Genomic DNA, 17,910 nt, shown 5'->3' on the forward strand with positions numbered 1-17,910 from the left:
GTTTTTTCGAGCGTACAAAAATCTTAACTTACTCCATGCTAAGTTAGTTTGGAGTAAGTTTTCACTGACGAAACTTTGAAAACAGGCGTAAGTGGCTGGACACGCCCCCTTTTGAAAAAAAATTTCTGTTCCAAAGTGAAACTGTTCCAACTGACTAGAACTGGAGCAAACTAAATGGTGAGAATTCCGATTTCTAAGATACTCCGTTCTACACCAGTTGCTCCTAAAAATCAGGAGAAAATCATGGCGAAACTTGGGGCCATTAAGAGATGTGCAACATTTCTTCAGTTCCCACATCAGTCATCATATAACCTCTGACTGAAATTGGCAATTAATGCTGAATCATTGTCATTTCTTTTGTTGCTGTGATCCAATATCCACTTGACACTTGAGTTGAACTTAGGTCTCGGATGACAAATACTGACCCATTTTCTAATGCACTGCTTTGGACATACCCGGGTTTCCTACAAAAGGGAATTTCCCAATTTCATGTAGGCCAAAAAAAATCATAATCTCTTCCTTTTATCCACCTGCTCATAAAACGGAGTTAAAAAAAGCATTTTGCCATGCGGATCCCTTCAGGGCTCCCTTTTTGTTTCCCAGCCATGGATGGTATTGCATTTGGCAGGCCTGCCTTGGCAGCTGGAGTCTCTATTCCCTTGCTAAAACTTTTAGCTTTCTTGCCTTGAGGTACTACTTTAGTCAGTCTCTAACAATGCACAGAGAAGGTATACCACTACGGGGTAGAGCGCGAGCTGGTGCAGGAGGGCAACAGCAGCGAAGAGTGACGTCAACGGGGTCCGGGTCAGTGATTGGAACGTGAGCAGATGCAGCAGGAGCGGCGAGATCGGGGCGAAGGAGCTGTGAGAGATTGTGGAAGGATGTGATCGGGGCCCAGAGGAGGCGTGAGTTCGGGGCCAGGGGCCCAGGAGCAGAAGCAAGGGCCAGCCCACACTGCGATATGTGTGCGCACTAGGTCCATGCAGCAGAGCAAGGCTCCAGTCGTCTTAGTTAATCCTTGTCACTGGACCAAGACCTAGCTCTGTCAAGCCCGTGTGGTGGCTGGTGTGCAACGGCCACCACATGTTAAAAAAAATCCACGCACAGGCATCTTCCACCCTTCAGGATGTTGTTCGAGTTCTTCATTCGAAACACCTGTGAACTCATCCTTTTTTTTGGCGTGGAAGCAAGTCATCCTCGTTTCAAGGGACGGCCTATGATGATGATGATGATGAGAGAGAATACAAATTTAGGAGAAAGAAAGATGACCTAACTAGGTATTCGAAGGAACATCCTCTACACTGCCAATTAACCATCCCTTCACAGGAATGCAGGTAATTGGTATATTGTCTTTCCCAGGAGATGCAGTGACTGAAAATGAATTCAAGCTCAAAGTTAGGTCTGGTCCTTGTATACTACTAGGAAGAATTCTATTGGGAAGCCCCCGTGGTCATAGTATCACCAAACCTCTTCGAGGGAGATTGTGTTTTTCCCAGCAGAATGTGGTCTGCTGCCAGACCATTTCAGTAGTGTTTGGAGAGTGCTTCTTAAAAGAACAAGGTAGATGATCCTTACTTTAAATGGATCTTCAAATGCTCCACTTGTTTTAATATGAAAGACATAACTATTCTAATTCATGTATGTGAAAGTATGTGAAGCGTCTTGGGATGGTTCAGTACATTAAAGGCGCTATAAAAATAAAAGTTGTATTGTTATGGTACATAGAACTTTTGAATTAATACAGATAGAATCATATAATTCTACAAACAGGCCAGTTGGCCCATCAAGTCGGCACCAGTTTTATTTCCCCATTTGAGCTATCTAATTCTATTCTTTTACTTCCGCGTCACAGCCTTGATGATCCCTCTTTTTTAAGTTATTATCCAATTCCCCTGTCAAAGAATTTATGACCACTGCTTGTTGCCAGGAGTGTTTTTACTTTACGGTCACCTTAGAATATCCTCGTTCTCCTTTTTTTAAAATAGCATTTTAATTGTCTGATGGGAATAGTATGGTCCGAGGACCACCCAAAGTAGATTAGGGTTGGTCTTGGTGTTTAATCATGATTCTGTTTATTGCGCACTAGGTCCGTGCAACAGAGCAGGTCTCCAGTCGTCTTGGTTAATCCTTGCCACTGGACCGTGACCTAGCTCTGTCAAGCTCATGTGGTGGCTGGTGTGCAACGGCCACCACACGTTAAAAAAATCCACACGCAGGCATCTTCCACCCTTCAGGTTGTAGTTCAGGACCTGGAATATTAGGTCCTTCATTGAAACACCTGTGAACTCATCCTTTTTTGGCGTGGAAGCAAGTCATCCTTGATACGAGGGACTGCCTATGATGATGATGATGATGTTTATCTGTTTACATGCTGTACATCTTATATTTCAGATTGTTCCTTGTACCGCAAAATTTGATGAAGAATTACGTGAAGAGTCAATAGTAGTTATTAAAGGAAAATTGACTGATAATCCTCTCAGGTAACATGACCATATATGCCCATATTCATTTTTTATTATCCAATGGTAGCATTTTGAACAGTAATAAAATAATATATTCATAACATTTGCAGATGGGTATTTTGTATTTGTTAATTTTCAAAGAAACATTTCATTTTTTTTCGATAATGTAGTTCTAAATACTGTAAATCATGAGCACAGTTGGGGGTGAGTGAATTGTATAAATCCTGGTTGTATCTGGGATACATTCCAGATATATTGGGAACATTCAATTGTACCACAAATAAGGTATGGTGTATTTAGTTTTAGAATAAACATACAATTTTTATTGCTATTTTGCAGATACATTTAATGAGGACTGTTGGAAGTGCAAACTACACATTAATGCATGTTACTTTGCCTGAGGTAGACTCTGAAGGGAATTGGCTAGCGTCTTGAAAAACTGGGATAGAAATAGGGGAAAGAATAATTCCAAAACCGCAGCATTTTAATAATTTGTGATTTTCAGCTTTATGTTTCACAGTTGTAAAAACTGCAAAACATAAATATATTCATGATAGTACAGGTTGAACCTCTCTTATCCTGCACTCTTGGGACCTGGCCTGTGCCAGATAAGGGATTTTGCCGGACGAGGGGAGGTCACGCTAAATTGGATGGTACAGGTACTGAGCGAGGGGATATCAGGGCTGGCAGGCTTGCGGCTGGGAGTGCGGCAGAGAGATCGAGGGGGGGGATTGCGGGGTCAGGCCAGCGATTGTGGGCGTCGACAGTGAGGAAGGACTTCAATTTATTCATGTCGGAGCGGCCAGGAATAGTGGCGGACGAGGGGTGGTGCCGTATAAGGGAGTCCCGGATGAGGGAGATTAAACCTGTACAATCTAGATTCCTCAAACACTTTTTATTCCATCTTGTCCACCCTTCACTCCAATACCAAGTGCAAAAAGCGCATGTGTTTTTTAATCTCTAAAGTTAACACTATCCGTGCAGTTGCCTCTGCTGTTTCCTTCCTGCTCCTGACCTTCCCCAGCCTCCCATTCATTCCATTCCTATTCCTCTATCAGTTTCTTCCTTATCTGCTCCAGGCTCCTCTTTGATATGAGAGCCATCTCCTGCTCCTTTGACTTCCTCCCTACCCAAGACCTGATCACTCAATTTCCTCTCCTGGCCCCGTTGTCAGCTGGCAATGTTAATGGCTCCCAGTCCAATATCAAGTCATGGATGAGCCACAACTTCCTTTAACTAAATGGGAAGACCGAAGCCATAATTTTCAGTTCACACTATCAACTCTGCTCAATGAATGAGTGTTCTGCTCACTCATTGAGCAGAGCATGTGTTGCAAAACCCATCTTTTTGACCAAGCATTATTAAACATTAGTAAATAATGAATTATTTTGTTTTATTCATAAAAACCTAAGAAATAGGAGCAGGGGGAGTAGGCCGTACGGCCCCTCGAGCCTGCTCCGCCATTTTATACGAGCTTGGCTGATCTGATCATGGACTCAGATCCACTTCCCTTCCCTCTCCCCATAACCCCTTATTGGTTAAGAAACTGTCTATCTCTCTCACAAATTTATTCAATGTCCCAGCTTCCACAGCTCTCGGAGGCAGCGAATTCCACAGATTTACAACCCTCTGAGAAAATAAATTTCTCCTCATCTCTGATTTAAATGTGCAGTCTCTTATTCTAAGATTATGCCCCCTAGTTCTAGCCTCCCCCACCAGTGGAAACATTCTCTCTGCATCCACTTTGTCCAGCCCTCTCATAATCTTATACGTTTCGATAAGATCACCTGAATTCCGATGAGTAGAGGCCCAACCTACTCAACCTTTCCTCATAGGTCAACCACCTCATCTCCGGAATCAACCGAGTGAACCTTCGCTGAACTGCCTCCAAAGCAAGTACATCCTTTCGTAAATATGGAAACCAAAACTGCACGCAGTATTCCAGGTGTGGCCTCACCAATACCCTGTATAGCTGTAGCAAGACTTCCCTGCTTTTATTCTCTATCCCCTTTGCAATAAAGGCCAAGGTTCCATTGGCCTTCCTGATCACTTGCTGTACCTTTTATGTTTCATGCACAAGTACCCCTAGGTCCCGCTGTACTGCAGCACTTTGCAATTTTTCTCCATTTAAATAATAACTTGCTCTTTGATTTTTTTTCTGCCAAAGTGCATGACCTCACACTTTCCAACATTATACTTCATCTGCCAAATTTTTGACCACTCACTTAGCTTGTCTTTATCCTTTTGCAGATTTTTTGTGTCCTCCTCACACATTGCTTTTCCTCCCATCTTTGTATCGTCAGCAAACTTGGCTACGTTACACTCAGTCCCTTCTTCCAAGTCGTTAATATAGATTGTAAATAGTTGGTGTCCCAGCACTGATCCCTACGGCACCCCACTAGTTACTGATTGCCAACCCGAGAATGAACTATTTATCCCGACTCTCTGTTTTCTGTTCGTTAACCAATCCTCTATCCATGCTAATATATTACTCCCAACCCCGTGAACTTTTATCTTGTACAGTAACCTTTTATGTGGCACCTTGTCAAATGCCTTCTGGAAGTTCAAATACACCACATCCACTGGTTCCCTTTTATCCACCTTGTTTGTTACATCCTCAAAGAATTCCAGCAAATTTGTCAAACATGACTTCCCCTTCATAAATCCATGCTGACTCTGCCTGACTGAATTTTGCTTTTCCAAATGTCCTGCTACTGCCTCTTCAATAATGGACTCCAACATTTTCCCAACCACAGATGTTAAACTAACTGGTCTATAGTTTCCTGCTTTTTGTCTGCCTCCTTTCTTAAATAGGGGCGTTACATTTGCAGTTTTCCAATCTGCTGGGACCTCCCCAGAATCCAGGGAATTTTGGTAAATTACAACCAGTGCATCCACTATCCCTGCCGCTACTTCTCTTAAGACTCTAAGATGCAAGCCATCAGGTCCAGGAGATTTATCTGCCTTTAGTCCCATTATCTTACTGAGTACCACCTCCTTAGTCATTGTGATTGAAACACAGAAACATAGAAATTAACAGCGCAGAAGGAGGCTATTCTGGCCCATCATGTTCGCGCCGGCCGACAAAGAGCCAAATGGCCCCTGGTCAGCAGTCCTAAAGGTTACGTATAAACCTATGAACAATGACGGAAAGGCAAAGAGCACCCAGCCCAACCAATCCGCCTCACCGCAACTATAACACCCCTTATACTAAGAACATTCTACACTCCACCCCAACCGGAGCCAGGTGATCTCCAGATTGTGTTAAGTTCCTCTTCCCGCACCCCCCCCCCCCCATAGCCCCTTGACTATCCACTGTTGGGATATTGTTAGTGTCCTCTGCTGTAAAGACTGATACAAAATATTTGTTCAGAGTTTCTGCCATCTCCATGTTCCCCATTACTAATTCCCCAGTCTCGTCCTCTAAGGGACCAACATTTATTTTAGCCACTCTTTTCCTTTTTATATACCTATAGAAACTCTTGTTATCTGTTTTTATATTTTGTGCTATTTTTATTCTGTTTTTATCTGTTTTTATTCCTGACCAATCTTCTGTATGTATTGGTTTAAATAAAACGGATCAGTCACTTATCAGACAGAAAGTGGAGTATATGTGATCTAATGAGGGACGGATGAGAACTCTTGAGGCTCAGTAACATGTCATAAAAGTCCTGATAAAGAGAATATTCCACATACATTTGATATCAAGAAGTTATTTAGTTGTCCATTTCCAAGGTCATCAATTTGCAATGCTACTAACTGCAGTAGCTGCCAGTTACTAACCAGTTATTTGTAGTCGTTAACATTGTTACCTCTTAACAAGAATATCCTTTCTTTAGATTCGATGTTAATTTTCAGAGGGGCGACCATCCCGATGCAGACATTTTATTCCATTTTAATCCCCGTTTTAAAGAAGAACTTGAAAAAGTAATCTTTAATTCTCGGGGACCCGATGGCTGGGGATTTCAGGGTGAGAAGTACGAAAAGATAGCTGCCAGAGATTCTCCATTTAAGCTGGTATTTATGGTGTGGAACAACTCATTCCAGGTACTGTTTTACCAATCTTACAAATAATCTGTGACTTATTTTATGAGTGGAAAAAAATCAAAGAAAACAACAGACAATAGTCTGAAATAATAATTTGTCGTCATTTACCTATTTCCTTAAACAATGAATTTCTTCAAAGGCAGCAACGCTCATAACAGTGGCTTGTCTTATGTTTGACTTGTTTGCCATTCATGCTGACACTGGATGCCATAGGTGGAAATGTATTTTACTGCAAACATTGACACCTCTCCCGTCATTAGCCAGTTAATCGCCCCGGTCAATGTATGTAGGTTCATATGCAGGATGGCATGGTGGAGTACCAACCTGCAACACTCGGAACGGTAGGATATGGGTTTATGCCAGCAATCCCTTACATCTCTGATCATGTCAGTGTGGAAGTGCCAAGTAGAGGCCAAATACTTACCCACACAGGGTGATGTGCCTTTTAAGGGCTCTTCTTGCACTGTGAAGTTGTTTCAGTACCTTCAACTTTTGCCACTTATGGGTGTATTAAGGATTTGATTCATAAGGGACACCCAGAAATCGCTTTCTAATCTGAATATTGATCTAAATGAAACAGCTGTGTAAGAAGAATTAGTACGAGCAAAGGATACATCAATTATCCATTTTCTTCTGTTAATTGATCCACTTTCCCCTGTTAGCACCGGGTTAAATAAGCTCAGACTTATTATCAAAGGTTAAGTGGTTTAGTGTCTTTTGTTAAGGTGTCTAATTTGTATAGCTAAATCACTGCAGGAGTTCCTCAGGGCAGTGTCCAGGCCCGACCATCTTCAGCTGCTTCATCAATGACCTTCCCTTCATCATAAGATCAGAAGTGGGGATGCTCGCTGATGATTGCACAGTGTTCAGTTCCAATCGTAACTGCTCAGATAATGAAGCAGTCCATGCCCGAAAGCAGCAAGACCTGGACGACATTCAGGCTCGGGTTGATGAGTGGCAAGTAACATTCGCGCCACACAAGTGCCAGGCAATGACTATCTCCAACAAGTGAGAGTCTAACCACTAAACACTGCCCCATGTCATTCAACGGCATTACCATTACCTAATTCACCACCATCAACATCCTGGGGGTCGCCGTTGATCAGAAACTTAACTGGACCAGCCAGATAAATACTGTGGCTACAAGAGCAGGTATTCAGTAGGCTGGGTATTCTGCCATAGATTTCTCATCTCCTGACTCCCCAAAGCCTTTCCACCATCTACAAGGCACAAGTCAGGAGTGTGATGGAATACGCTTCACTTGCCTGGATGAGTGCAGCCCCAACAACACTCAAGAAGCTCGACACCATCCAGGACAGAGCTACCTGCTTGATTGGCATCCCATCCACTCTTAAACATTCACCCCCTCCACCACCGACGCACCGTGTCTGCAGTGTGTACCATCTACAAGATGCACTGCAGCAACTCGCCAAGGCTTCTTTGACAGCAGCTCCCATACCCACGACCTCTACCACCTAGAAGGACAAGGACAAGGGCAACAGGCACATGGGAACACCAGCACCTCCAGGTTCCCCTCCAAGTTACACACAATCCTGATTTGGTAATATATCACCATTCCTTTCTCGTCGCTGGGTCAAAATCCTGGAAATCCCTCCCTAACAGCACTGTGGGATTACCTTCACCAATCGGGTTCAAGAAGGCAGCTCACCACCACCTTCTCAAGGGCAATTAGGGAATGGCAATAAATACTGGCTTTCCTATTGATGCCCACATCCCAGGAACGAATATAAAAATATATTCCATTACTTGACTTAACTTATTGACGGTGGTAAAGTAAAAAGCAGACAAAATTCACTGCACGTCAGTGCTGCAGCAGTAATTGCAGATAGATAGCCCACATTTACTGCTTAAATAGGCTTAATGGCTGCCCCTAATATAATTCTTCCGAGATAAAAAGACAAAGCTGCAAATGCTGGCAATCTGAAATAGAAACAGAAAGTCTTGGAAATGCATGGCAGCATCTGTAAAGAGTAAAGACAGATTTTTCAGGCATGTGATCATCATCTGAACTGATAGCTCTGAAGCAGTGTGTGCTGTTTCTGAAAAATTCTGCCCAAGATTTTTTTTAAATGTAGCTACATTTATCAGACTTTAATCCCTACAATATGGATGGGCACACTAGACAGGACTGCAGGTGTAGCATGTGGTGCCCTTCACTAAGTTATAACAGCAGTTACAATTTATTATCGATTGTTGCTATTTACTGCAATGCTAACTTTAGTATACTGCGTTAGACATGCATAGGAACAGGAGTAGGCCATTTAACCCCTCGAGCATGTTCCGCTGGCTTTTTTTTGTTGAGAACTAATGCATCTTTTTAAAAACTGTTTATTTAGGTGTCTGTGAATGGTAGACACATCCTTGACTATCCACACCGATTAGAAGACTGGAAGCCTGATACTGTGATAGTTTTTGGAGATATACAAGTAGAAAGTATTGATGTTCTCAAACTTTGAGGCTGAGACAAGGTAAACAACTTGTGTAATCCCATGAAAGTTGTGAAGGAAAAGTTATGGGACGTGTGGTTTACAGAAGTAGTGCAGGCTGCTTAATTTATGTATATTGTAGATGTGAGTGCATATTAAAGCCATGAAATGATTGGATTATTCTCTGTAAACCATAGATTCCCAGTAAATAATCTATTGGTGCAGTTTTCTTTTAATTGCTGATTTCAGTTGGCATTAGCAGTGTGCACTTAGTGAGAGGTATGTGCATAGGCAGTTACACATCTTGGCCTTGAGGGAGGGGTTAGAACCGATTCCTAGAAGGATTTCAACGAGCTGGCCTTGGTGGTGTTGATGCCTACTAACCCAAGCGGTGCTTGGGGGGTCATTTTAACTTTTAAAACGGGTGATATTGGGCCGGCTGTCCGTTATACAACTTTCCTGATTTTTAGAAATGAAAATTGGGAGGGGTGTGTGATGGGTGGCAGATCCAATATCACCCATTTTGCACTATCGGCAATAAAATGACCCCCTTCTCTCTGTTTGGACGAAAGCCTGTCCATAAAACAATACATAAGAACATAAGAAATAGGAGCAGGAGTAGGCCATTTGGCCCCTCGATCCTGCTCCGCCATTCAATAACATTGTGGCTTATCTGATCTTGGCCTCAACTCCACTTCCCTGCCCGCTCCCCATAACCCTTGACTACCCTGTAGTTCAAAAATCTGTCAATCTCCACCTTAAATATATTCAATGACCCAACCTCCACAGCTCTCTGGGGTAGAGAATTCCAAAGATTCACGAGCCTCTGAGAGAAGAAATTCCTCCTCATCTCCGTTTTAAATGGGCGACCCATAATTCTGCAACTATGCCCCCTAGTTCTAGATTTCCCCCACGAGGGGAAACATCCTCTCTGCATCTACCCTGTCGAGCCTCCTTAGAATCTTACACGTTTTAATAAGATCACCTCTCAGCTTTACAAATACATGGTTGATGTGTAAAGAACTGGTATGCACTCTACAACTGGGCTAATACCACACGTTAAGTGACTGTTGAGCCACTTGAGAGATGTGACACCAGCATGATCAGAGGCACGGTACTGCTGGCCATGTTTGCAGTGTAAGCATTAATGCAGAAGTGGTGAAAGGCTGCCCCCAGCTGGAAACACCAGGGATTTCACATGGAATAATATGAGTGTTAAACCCAAAAGATAGTAGTCCTAGAACCAAAAGCACAAAACATACCCGAATACAAACCATTGGTGTGTTTTGTAACTATATTTGTGAATATTTTATGTGTACTTGTAGAGGAATCTTTTTGTCATATTGTGTATAACTTTAATATAACTCCCTAATATAACACTACCATCAAACTTTGCATATTTAACTAATTTACTCCACCAGCATTAATTCCGGCACACACATCCAATTTATTGTACTCTTATTAACCTCTGCATTTACATCCAATTTATTTTACTTCAATTAAAATCTTCATTTATAATTAATTACTTTATGATATATTATACTGGAATTAAACACTGCATTTATATCCAATTTGTTATGCTGCAATGAAACACTTCATTTCTAATAAATTCATTTATAATTTATTATGCTGCAGTTAAACACTGCATTTATATCCAATTTATTCCACCACCATTAATCTTATGCCATGTATACCCAATCTATGACACTACAATTAACCTCTGCATTTATGCTGAATTAATTGCGCTGTCATTAAACTCTACAGCCTGGCAGGTCCTGAGTCCCCAGTGTGGCGGTGTAAGTGTGGGAGGGGGCGGATCTATGCATGCTGAAATTGGTGGAGGCTGATCCATTAAAAATCCCAGACTCAGTTAATTTAAATAGTTCTGCTAGGACAAGGTGCGAGTCCTGCCAGCAAAGATCAGATATGTCAGGGGGTGGTGGGGGGGGGGCGGGGGGACAGGGGGACAGTGGGGTCACAGGCCTGTTTAAAAATTCCTGAACCTGCAAAGGGGCAATTGGCAATTTCAGCCCTCCCTCAATCCAGCAATTCCTGGGCCTGCATTACACCCACTATATTACACCGCCAAAGCCGCGATCTCTATCACCCAACAGGTGCGTGGGAACACCACTATCTTGACATTCCCTTCCAAGTCACACACCATCCTGGCCTGGAAATATATCGCCATTCCTTCATCGTTGCTGGGTGAAAATTATGGCACAGTGGGAGCATCTTCACCACACGGACTGCAACGGTTCAAGAAGGCGGCTTTCACCACCACGTTCACGAGGGCAATTAGGGATGGGCAATAAACGTAGTGACTATTTGTCCCAACTCGCGTTTCTGCGCATATATCTCCTGACACATCCCAGTGCAATTTACACGAACCTTTTTCTGTGCATGCATCAGAACTGGCCTCGGACATCACGTCGCCTGCTGAGCTCCGAGCTCCATGCTGGGCCATCCCTAGCTCCCAGCCTAGCCCCGAGCTCCCCGCTGGGCCACGCCGAGCCCCGAGCTCCCCCCTGGGCCGCGCAGAGCCCCGAGCTCCCCGCTGGGCCTCGCCGAGCTCCCCGCTGGGCCGCGCTGAGCCCCGAGCTCCCTGCTGGGCCACGGTGAGCTCTCCGCTGGGCCGCGCCGAGCCCCGAGCTCCTTGCTGGGCCGCGCCGAGCCCAGAGCTCCCCGCTGGGCCGCGCCGAGCCCCGAGCTACCCGCTGGGCCGCGCCGAGCCCCGAGCTACCCGCTGGGCCGCGCCGAGCCCCGAGCTCCCCCCTGGGCCGAGCCGAGCCCCGAGCTCCCCCCTGGGCCGAGCCGAGCCAAGACCTCCCCGCTGGGCCGCGCCGAGCTCCCCGCTGGGCCACACTGAGCATCGAGCTCCCCGCTGGGCCGCGCTGAGCCCCAAGCTCCCCGCTGGGAGAGAGCCTGTCTGGAGGGGCGAGAGAGAGCCTGTTTGGGGGAGCATTGGGAGAGAGCCTGGTTGGGCGGGTTGTGGGGGGTGAGAGCCTGGTTTTGGAGGGGTGGGGGCCTGTTTCGGTGCGGGGGGGGGGGAGAAGAGAGCCTTTTTGGGGGCGGAGGGAGAGAGAGCCTGTTCGGGGTGGGGGTAGTGAGAGCCTGTTTGGCAGGGGGTGGGGAGAGAGCCTGTTTAGGGGTGGGGAGAGAGTCTGCTGGGGGAGGGGATAGAGACTCTTTTTCGGGGCGGCGGGGGGGAGAGAGAGAGCCTGTTTGTGAGGGGGATGGGGGAAGAGAGAGAGAGAGAGAGAGAGAGAGAGAGAGACGGGCTTGGAGGTGGGGCAGGGTGGGTGTAGAGAGGTAACTCCGGTAAAACGGATCATGTTCTTCCAACCCCCTTTACACCCACACTTGACAGTGTTGGAGTGAATGAAATCCAGAAGTCACGACACTGATACTTCATACCCAATGACATAGAAACATAGAAAATAGGTGCAGGAGTATGCCATTTGGCCCTTTGAGCCTGCACCGCCATTCAATATGATCATGGCTGATCATGCAACTTCAGTCCCCCATTCCTACTTTGTTTCCATACCCCCTGATCCCTTTAGCCGTAAGGGCCACATCTAACTCCCTTTTGAATATGTCCAACAAACTGGACTCAACAACTTTCTGTGGCAGAGAATTCCACAGGTTCAAAACTCTCTGGGTGACAAAGTTTCTCCTCATCACAGTCCTATATGGCTTACCCCTTATCTTTAGACTGTGACACCTGGTTCTGGACTTCCCCAGCATCGGGAACATTCTACCTGCATCTAACCTGTCCAGTCCTGTCAGAATTTTATAAGTTTCTATTAGATCCCCTCTCATTCTTAATTCCAGTGAGTATAAGCCTAACTGACCCAATCTTTCCTCATATGTCAGTCCTGCCATCCCGGGAATCAGTCTGGGGAACCTTCGCTGACTCCCTCAATAGCAAGCACGTCCTTCCTCAGATTAGGAGACCAAAACTGCACTCAATACTTAAGGTGTGGTCTCACCAAGGCCCTGTATAACTGCAGTAAGATCTCCCTTCTCCTATACTCAAATCCCCTTGCTATGAAAGCCAGCATGCCATTTGCTTTCATTACTGCCTGCTGTACCTGCATGCCTACCTTCAATGACTGATGTACCATGACACCCAGGTCTCTCTGCACCTCCACTTTTACTCATCTGTCACCATTCAGATAATAATCTGCCTTCCTGTTTTTGCCACGAAAGTGGATAACCTCACACTTATCCACATTATACTGCATCTGCCATACATTTGGCCATTCACCTGACCTGTCCAAATCCCCCTGCAGCCTCTTAGTATCCTCACAGCTCACCCTGCCACCCAGCTTAGTGTCATCTGCAAACTTGGAGATATTACCTTCAATTACTTTGTCTAAATGAACCCTGCTTCACCCCACTAGTCATTGCCTGCTATTCTGAAAAGGACCCGTTTATTCTCACTCTTTGCTTCCTGTCTGCCAACCAGTTCTCTATCCATGTCAATACATTACCCCCAATACCATGTGCTTTGATTTTGCATACCAATCTCTTGTGTGGGACCTTGTCAAAAGCCTTTTGAAAGTCCAAATACACCACCTCCAGTGGTTCTCCCTTATCCACTCTACAATGTTACAATGTGCAAAGTTAGGTTGGGTGGTTCCATTTACACATTCCAGAGAAACTTCCTCCAAGGGGACCAATCAGCAATAGGCCATGTGATAATGGAGAGCCAATCAGAGAAACGGCTGCAATTCAGTTAGTGCAAATAAACGCATTGGGCAATAAATACCGGCCTTGCCAGCAATGCCCACATCCTGGAACAAATAAAAAAACTCCATTAATCTCATAATCACAATTTATCACACTGTCACTAAACTGCATTGTGTCTGCAATTTATTATACCACCATTAATCTCATGCATACATGATGAATATACTCCACTACATCTGCTTGTCTATCAATTTTAATACATTATCAGTAATCTCACCCTCGATTCCCCAATTTACTACAATACCACTAACCCCTATATTTATACCCAATTATCATTAATCTCATGTATTTGTACCCAATTTATTACATTAAATACTGTATTTATGCTCAATTTATTACATTGTTAAATTCTGCATGTCTACCTATTTAATGACACTACCAGTAATCTCAAGCACGTATACCCAATTATCACACTGTCATTAAACCCTGCAAGTTATCCCTAAATTATTACACTACTATTAATGTCATACTTTCAATTCCAACTTATTGCACATCCATTAATCTCACGCATTTATACCCTTTTTATTACAGTCGTTAAACTCTGTGTGTATTTCCAATTCATTACACTACCATTAACCTCTGTATTTATACTTAATTTATTGACCTGTCTTTAAACTATGCCTGTATATTTATTGTATTATCATTAATTTCATCGTGCATATCTTTTCCCAAATCCTTTTAGAACAGCTGACGAAGCAACAGAATGAAACTTCTAAAGCAAAGTTGAATTATACGTCATGAGTAAAAACAAATAGCAATTTATCAGTTTCTGCATTTCATCCTTTTTATGTTTTGGAAATTTGTTAGTTTGTGTGATGTCTTTAGATCCATTTCCTGCAGTGCCGATATTGATTCATTTTAAGCATAGAGGAATGAAACAGAGCGGTGTTGGGTTTTGTTGAAGAGCTACCTCTCTTTAGCTTCAGTGTTCAGCCTACGTGATTTTCTGCTGGCCTATTAAAATAATATCCTCTTTAACAAATTGACTGTATTCATTGCGTTTTTATTTATCACATTGCTTTCAAATCAAATACTTAAAAATAGAGTAAGGGATGTATGCGAATTCAAAGAGAAAGCAGAAATCAGCAATGGAACTGACCCTGGAAGAAAGAGGGTAAAAGTAGGAGAGTTCCGATAGAACCTTTTACAAAATTTGTTATCGAAAGAAACACAACCAAAAAAACTGGAAAGTGGCGAATGTTTTAATTAGTCAGTGGCGTGAATTATAGAAGAAACGACAGTATAGGTTTGTGAGGTCAGCATCTGTAATGAGAGAAATGTTAGTCTATTACAAAAAAAGCTGGCAAGATTGGAGGCAATATATCTCAGCCACAGTGGGTGTATGAAAGGCAGGTCATGCCTAATAGGCTCAGTGGAATTCACTGAGGTAATGCGACTGACCCTCTGTATCTTGACTTTCAAAAAGTCTCTCACAAGAGACTTATGGCTAAAGTGAAAGTTCTAAAGATCAAGGAGGGAATCATAAATTAACCGATGAATTGGCTAGATAATTTGAAGCATACTGTAGTTAACAATTATATAGCCCTGACTGAGCTGCTATAACTGATGGACGCCTCAGGCATCCACCCTGGGACTCTTACCATTTGTCATCTGTTTATTAATAGTTTCAGTGAGGTTATTTTAAGAACATAAGAAATAGGAGCAGGAGTAGACCATTTGCCCCCTCGAGTCTGCTCCGCCAATCAATATAATCATGGCTGATCTGATCATGGACTCAGCTCCACTTCCCTGCCCGCTCCCTATAACCCTTTACTTCCTTATCGCTCAAAAATCTGCCTATCTCCGCCTTAAGTATATTCAATGACCCAGCCTCCACAGCTCTCTGGAGTAGAAAATTCCATAGATTTGAAACCCTCTGAGAGAAGGAATTTCTCCTCATCTCAGTTTTAAATGGGCAACCCCTTCTTCTGAAACTATGCCCCCTCTTTCCAGATTCCCCCACGAGGGGAAACATCCTCTCTGCATCTACCCTGCTAAGCCTCTCAGAATCTTATACATTTCAATAAGATCACCTCTCATTCTTCTAAACTCCAATGAGTACAGGCCCAACCTACTCAACTTATCCTTATAAGTCAACCGCATCTCCGGAATCAACAAAGGTGAACCTTCTCTGAACAGCATCCAATGCAAGTATATCCTTCCTTAAATAAGGAGATCAAAACTGTACGCAGTACTCCAGGTGTGGCCTCACCAATACCCTGTATAGTTGTAGCAGGACTTCTCTGCTTTTATACTCTATCCCCCTTTCAATAAAGGCCAACATTCCATTTGTCTTCCTGATTACTTGCTGTACCTGCATGCTAACTTTTTGTGTTTCAAGCACAAGGACCCCCAGGTCTCTCTGTACTGCAGCACTTTGCAATTTTTCTCCATTTAAATTATAATTGGCTTTTCTATTATTTCTGCCAAAGTGGATAACCTCACATTTTCCCACATTATACTCCATGTCATAGCCTGTGGATGATACCAAGCTGTGCGGCAAAGCAGAACTTTATAAAGAGAGTGATATAGAATCCTAGAAGTTTACGGCACAGAAGGAGGCCATTTCGGCCCATTGTGTCCACGTCGGCCGACAAATAACTATCCAGCCTAATCCCACTTTCCAGCTCTAGGTCCGTAGCCCTGCAGGTTACAGCACTTCAAATGCATATCCAAGTACCCCTTAAATGTGAGGGTTTCTGCCTCTACCTTTCAGGCAATGAGTTCCAGCCCCCCCCCACCCCCCCACTACCCTCTGGATGAAGAAATTTCCCCTCATATCTCTTCTAAACCTCTTATCAATTACTTTAAATCGATGCCCTCTGGTTGTTGACCCCTCTGCTAAGGGAAACAGGTCCTTCCTATCCATTCTATCTAGGCCCCTCATAATTTTAAACACCTCAATAAGGTCACTACTCTGTTCGAAGGAAAACAAACCCAGCCTATTCAATCTTTTCTCATAGCTAAAATCTTCCAGACCAGGCAACATTATCATAAATCTCCTCTACCCTCACCAGTGCACTCATATCTTTCCTCGTAATGCGGTGATCAGAACTGCATGCAGTACTCTAGCTGTGGTCTAACTAGTGTTTTATACAGTTCAAGCATAACCCCCCTGCTCTTGTATTTTATGCCTTGGCTAATAAAGGCAAGCATTCCATATGCCTTCTTCATCACCTTATCTACCTGGCCTGCTACCTTCAAGGATCTGTGGACCTGCATTCCAAGGTCCCTTTGTTCCTCTATACTTCTCAGTGTCCTACCATTTAATATGTATTCCCTCCCCAAATGCATTACCTCACACTTATCCATATTTCATTCCATTTGTCACTGTTCTGCCCACCTGATGTTTCAAAGGCATCTACAAGAACAGTGTCTCGGATCCCTGGCATGTAATATTGAGGCAAAATAATACACATTGATACTAAAAACGGCAAATAACATGATGAGATATTTTGTTAGGGTGTTGCAAGTTGCAATACAGTGTAGTGATTGCCCCAGTATGTAAACCTATCATTGCCGAAGCAAAGGTTATATTTGTGCAGCTGCAAGTTCTGGAGCCCGTGGAATACTGTCAAACAGAAACATAGAAAGTAGGTGTGGTAGTAGGCCATTCGGTCCTTCGAGCCTGCACCACCATTCAATATGATCATGGCTGATCATGCAACTTCAGTACCCCATTCTTGCTTTCTCTCCATGATCCCTTTAGCCTTAAGGGCCACATCTAACTCCCTTTTGAATATATCTAATGAACTGGCCTCAACAACTTTCTGTGGTAGAGAATTCTACATGCTCACAATTCTCTGAGTGAAGAAGTTTCTCCTCATCTCGGTCCTAAATGGTTTACACCTTATCCTTAGTCTGTAACCCCTGGTTCTGGACTTCCCCAACATCGAGAACATTATTCCTGCATTTAACCTGTCCAATCCCATCAGAATTTTATATGCTTCTATGAGATCCCCTCTCATTCTAAATTCCAGTGAATATAAGCCTAGTCGATCCAGTCTTTCTTCATATGTCAGTCCTGCCATCCCGGGAATCAGTCTGGTGAACCTTCGCTGCACTCCTTCAATAGCAAGAATACCCTTCCTCAGCTTAGGGGACCAAAACCGCACACAATACTCGAGGTGTAATTTCACCAAGGCCCTGTACAACTGCAGCAAGACCTCCCTGTTCCTATACTCAAATCCTCTTGCTAAGAA

The 17,910-nt window shown here is 43.8% G+C and overlaps 1 protein-coding gene across 2 annotated transcripts in view; it reads left to right on the plus strand.

The window, feature by feature from the left end:
• Positions 1-14,690, plus strand: part of LOC139259687 (galectin-8-like) — a 111,708-nt gene extending 97,018 nt beyond the window's left edge. Inside the window, exons 2-5 of one of the 2 annotated variants that reach the window (XM_070875263.1) lie at positions 2,392-2,480; positions 6,302-6,509; positions 8,867-8,998; positions 14,396-14,690. In XM_070875263.1, the coding sequence (XP_070731364.1) occupies positions 2,392-2,480; positions 6,302-6,509; positions 8,867-8,986 (417 nt within the window). In that variant the 3' untranslated portion in view covers positions 8,987-8,998; positions 14,396-14,690. Of the gene's footprint in view, positions 1-2,391; positions 2,481-6,301; positions 6,510-8,866; positions 8,999-14,390 lie in introns of both variants that reach the window. The other variant, XM_070875262.1, reaches the window with a different exon arrangement.
• Positions 14,691-17,910: the final 3,220 nt, after the last annotated feature.

This window comes from Pristiophorus japonicus, chromosome 3 (genome assembly GCF_044704955.1).
Source record: "Pristiophorus japonicus isolate sPriJap1 chromosome 3, sPriJap1.hap1, whole genome shotgun sequence".
In the NCBI taxonomy this organism is placed as follows: Eukaryota; Metazoa; Chordata; class Chondrichthyes; family Pristiophoridae; genus Pristiophorus; species Pristiophorus japonicus.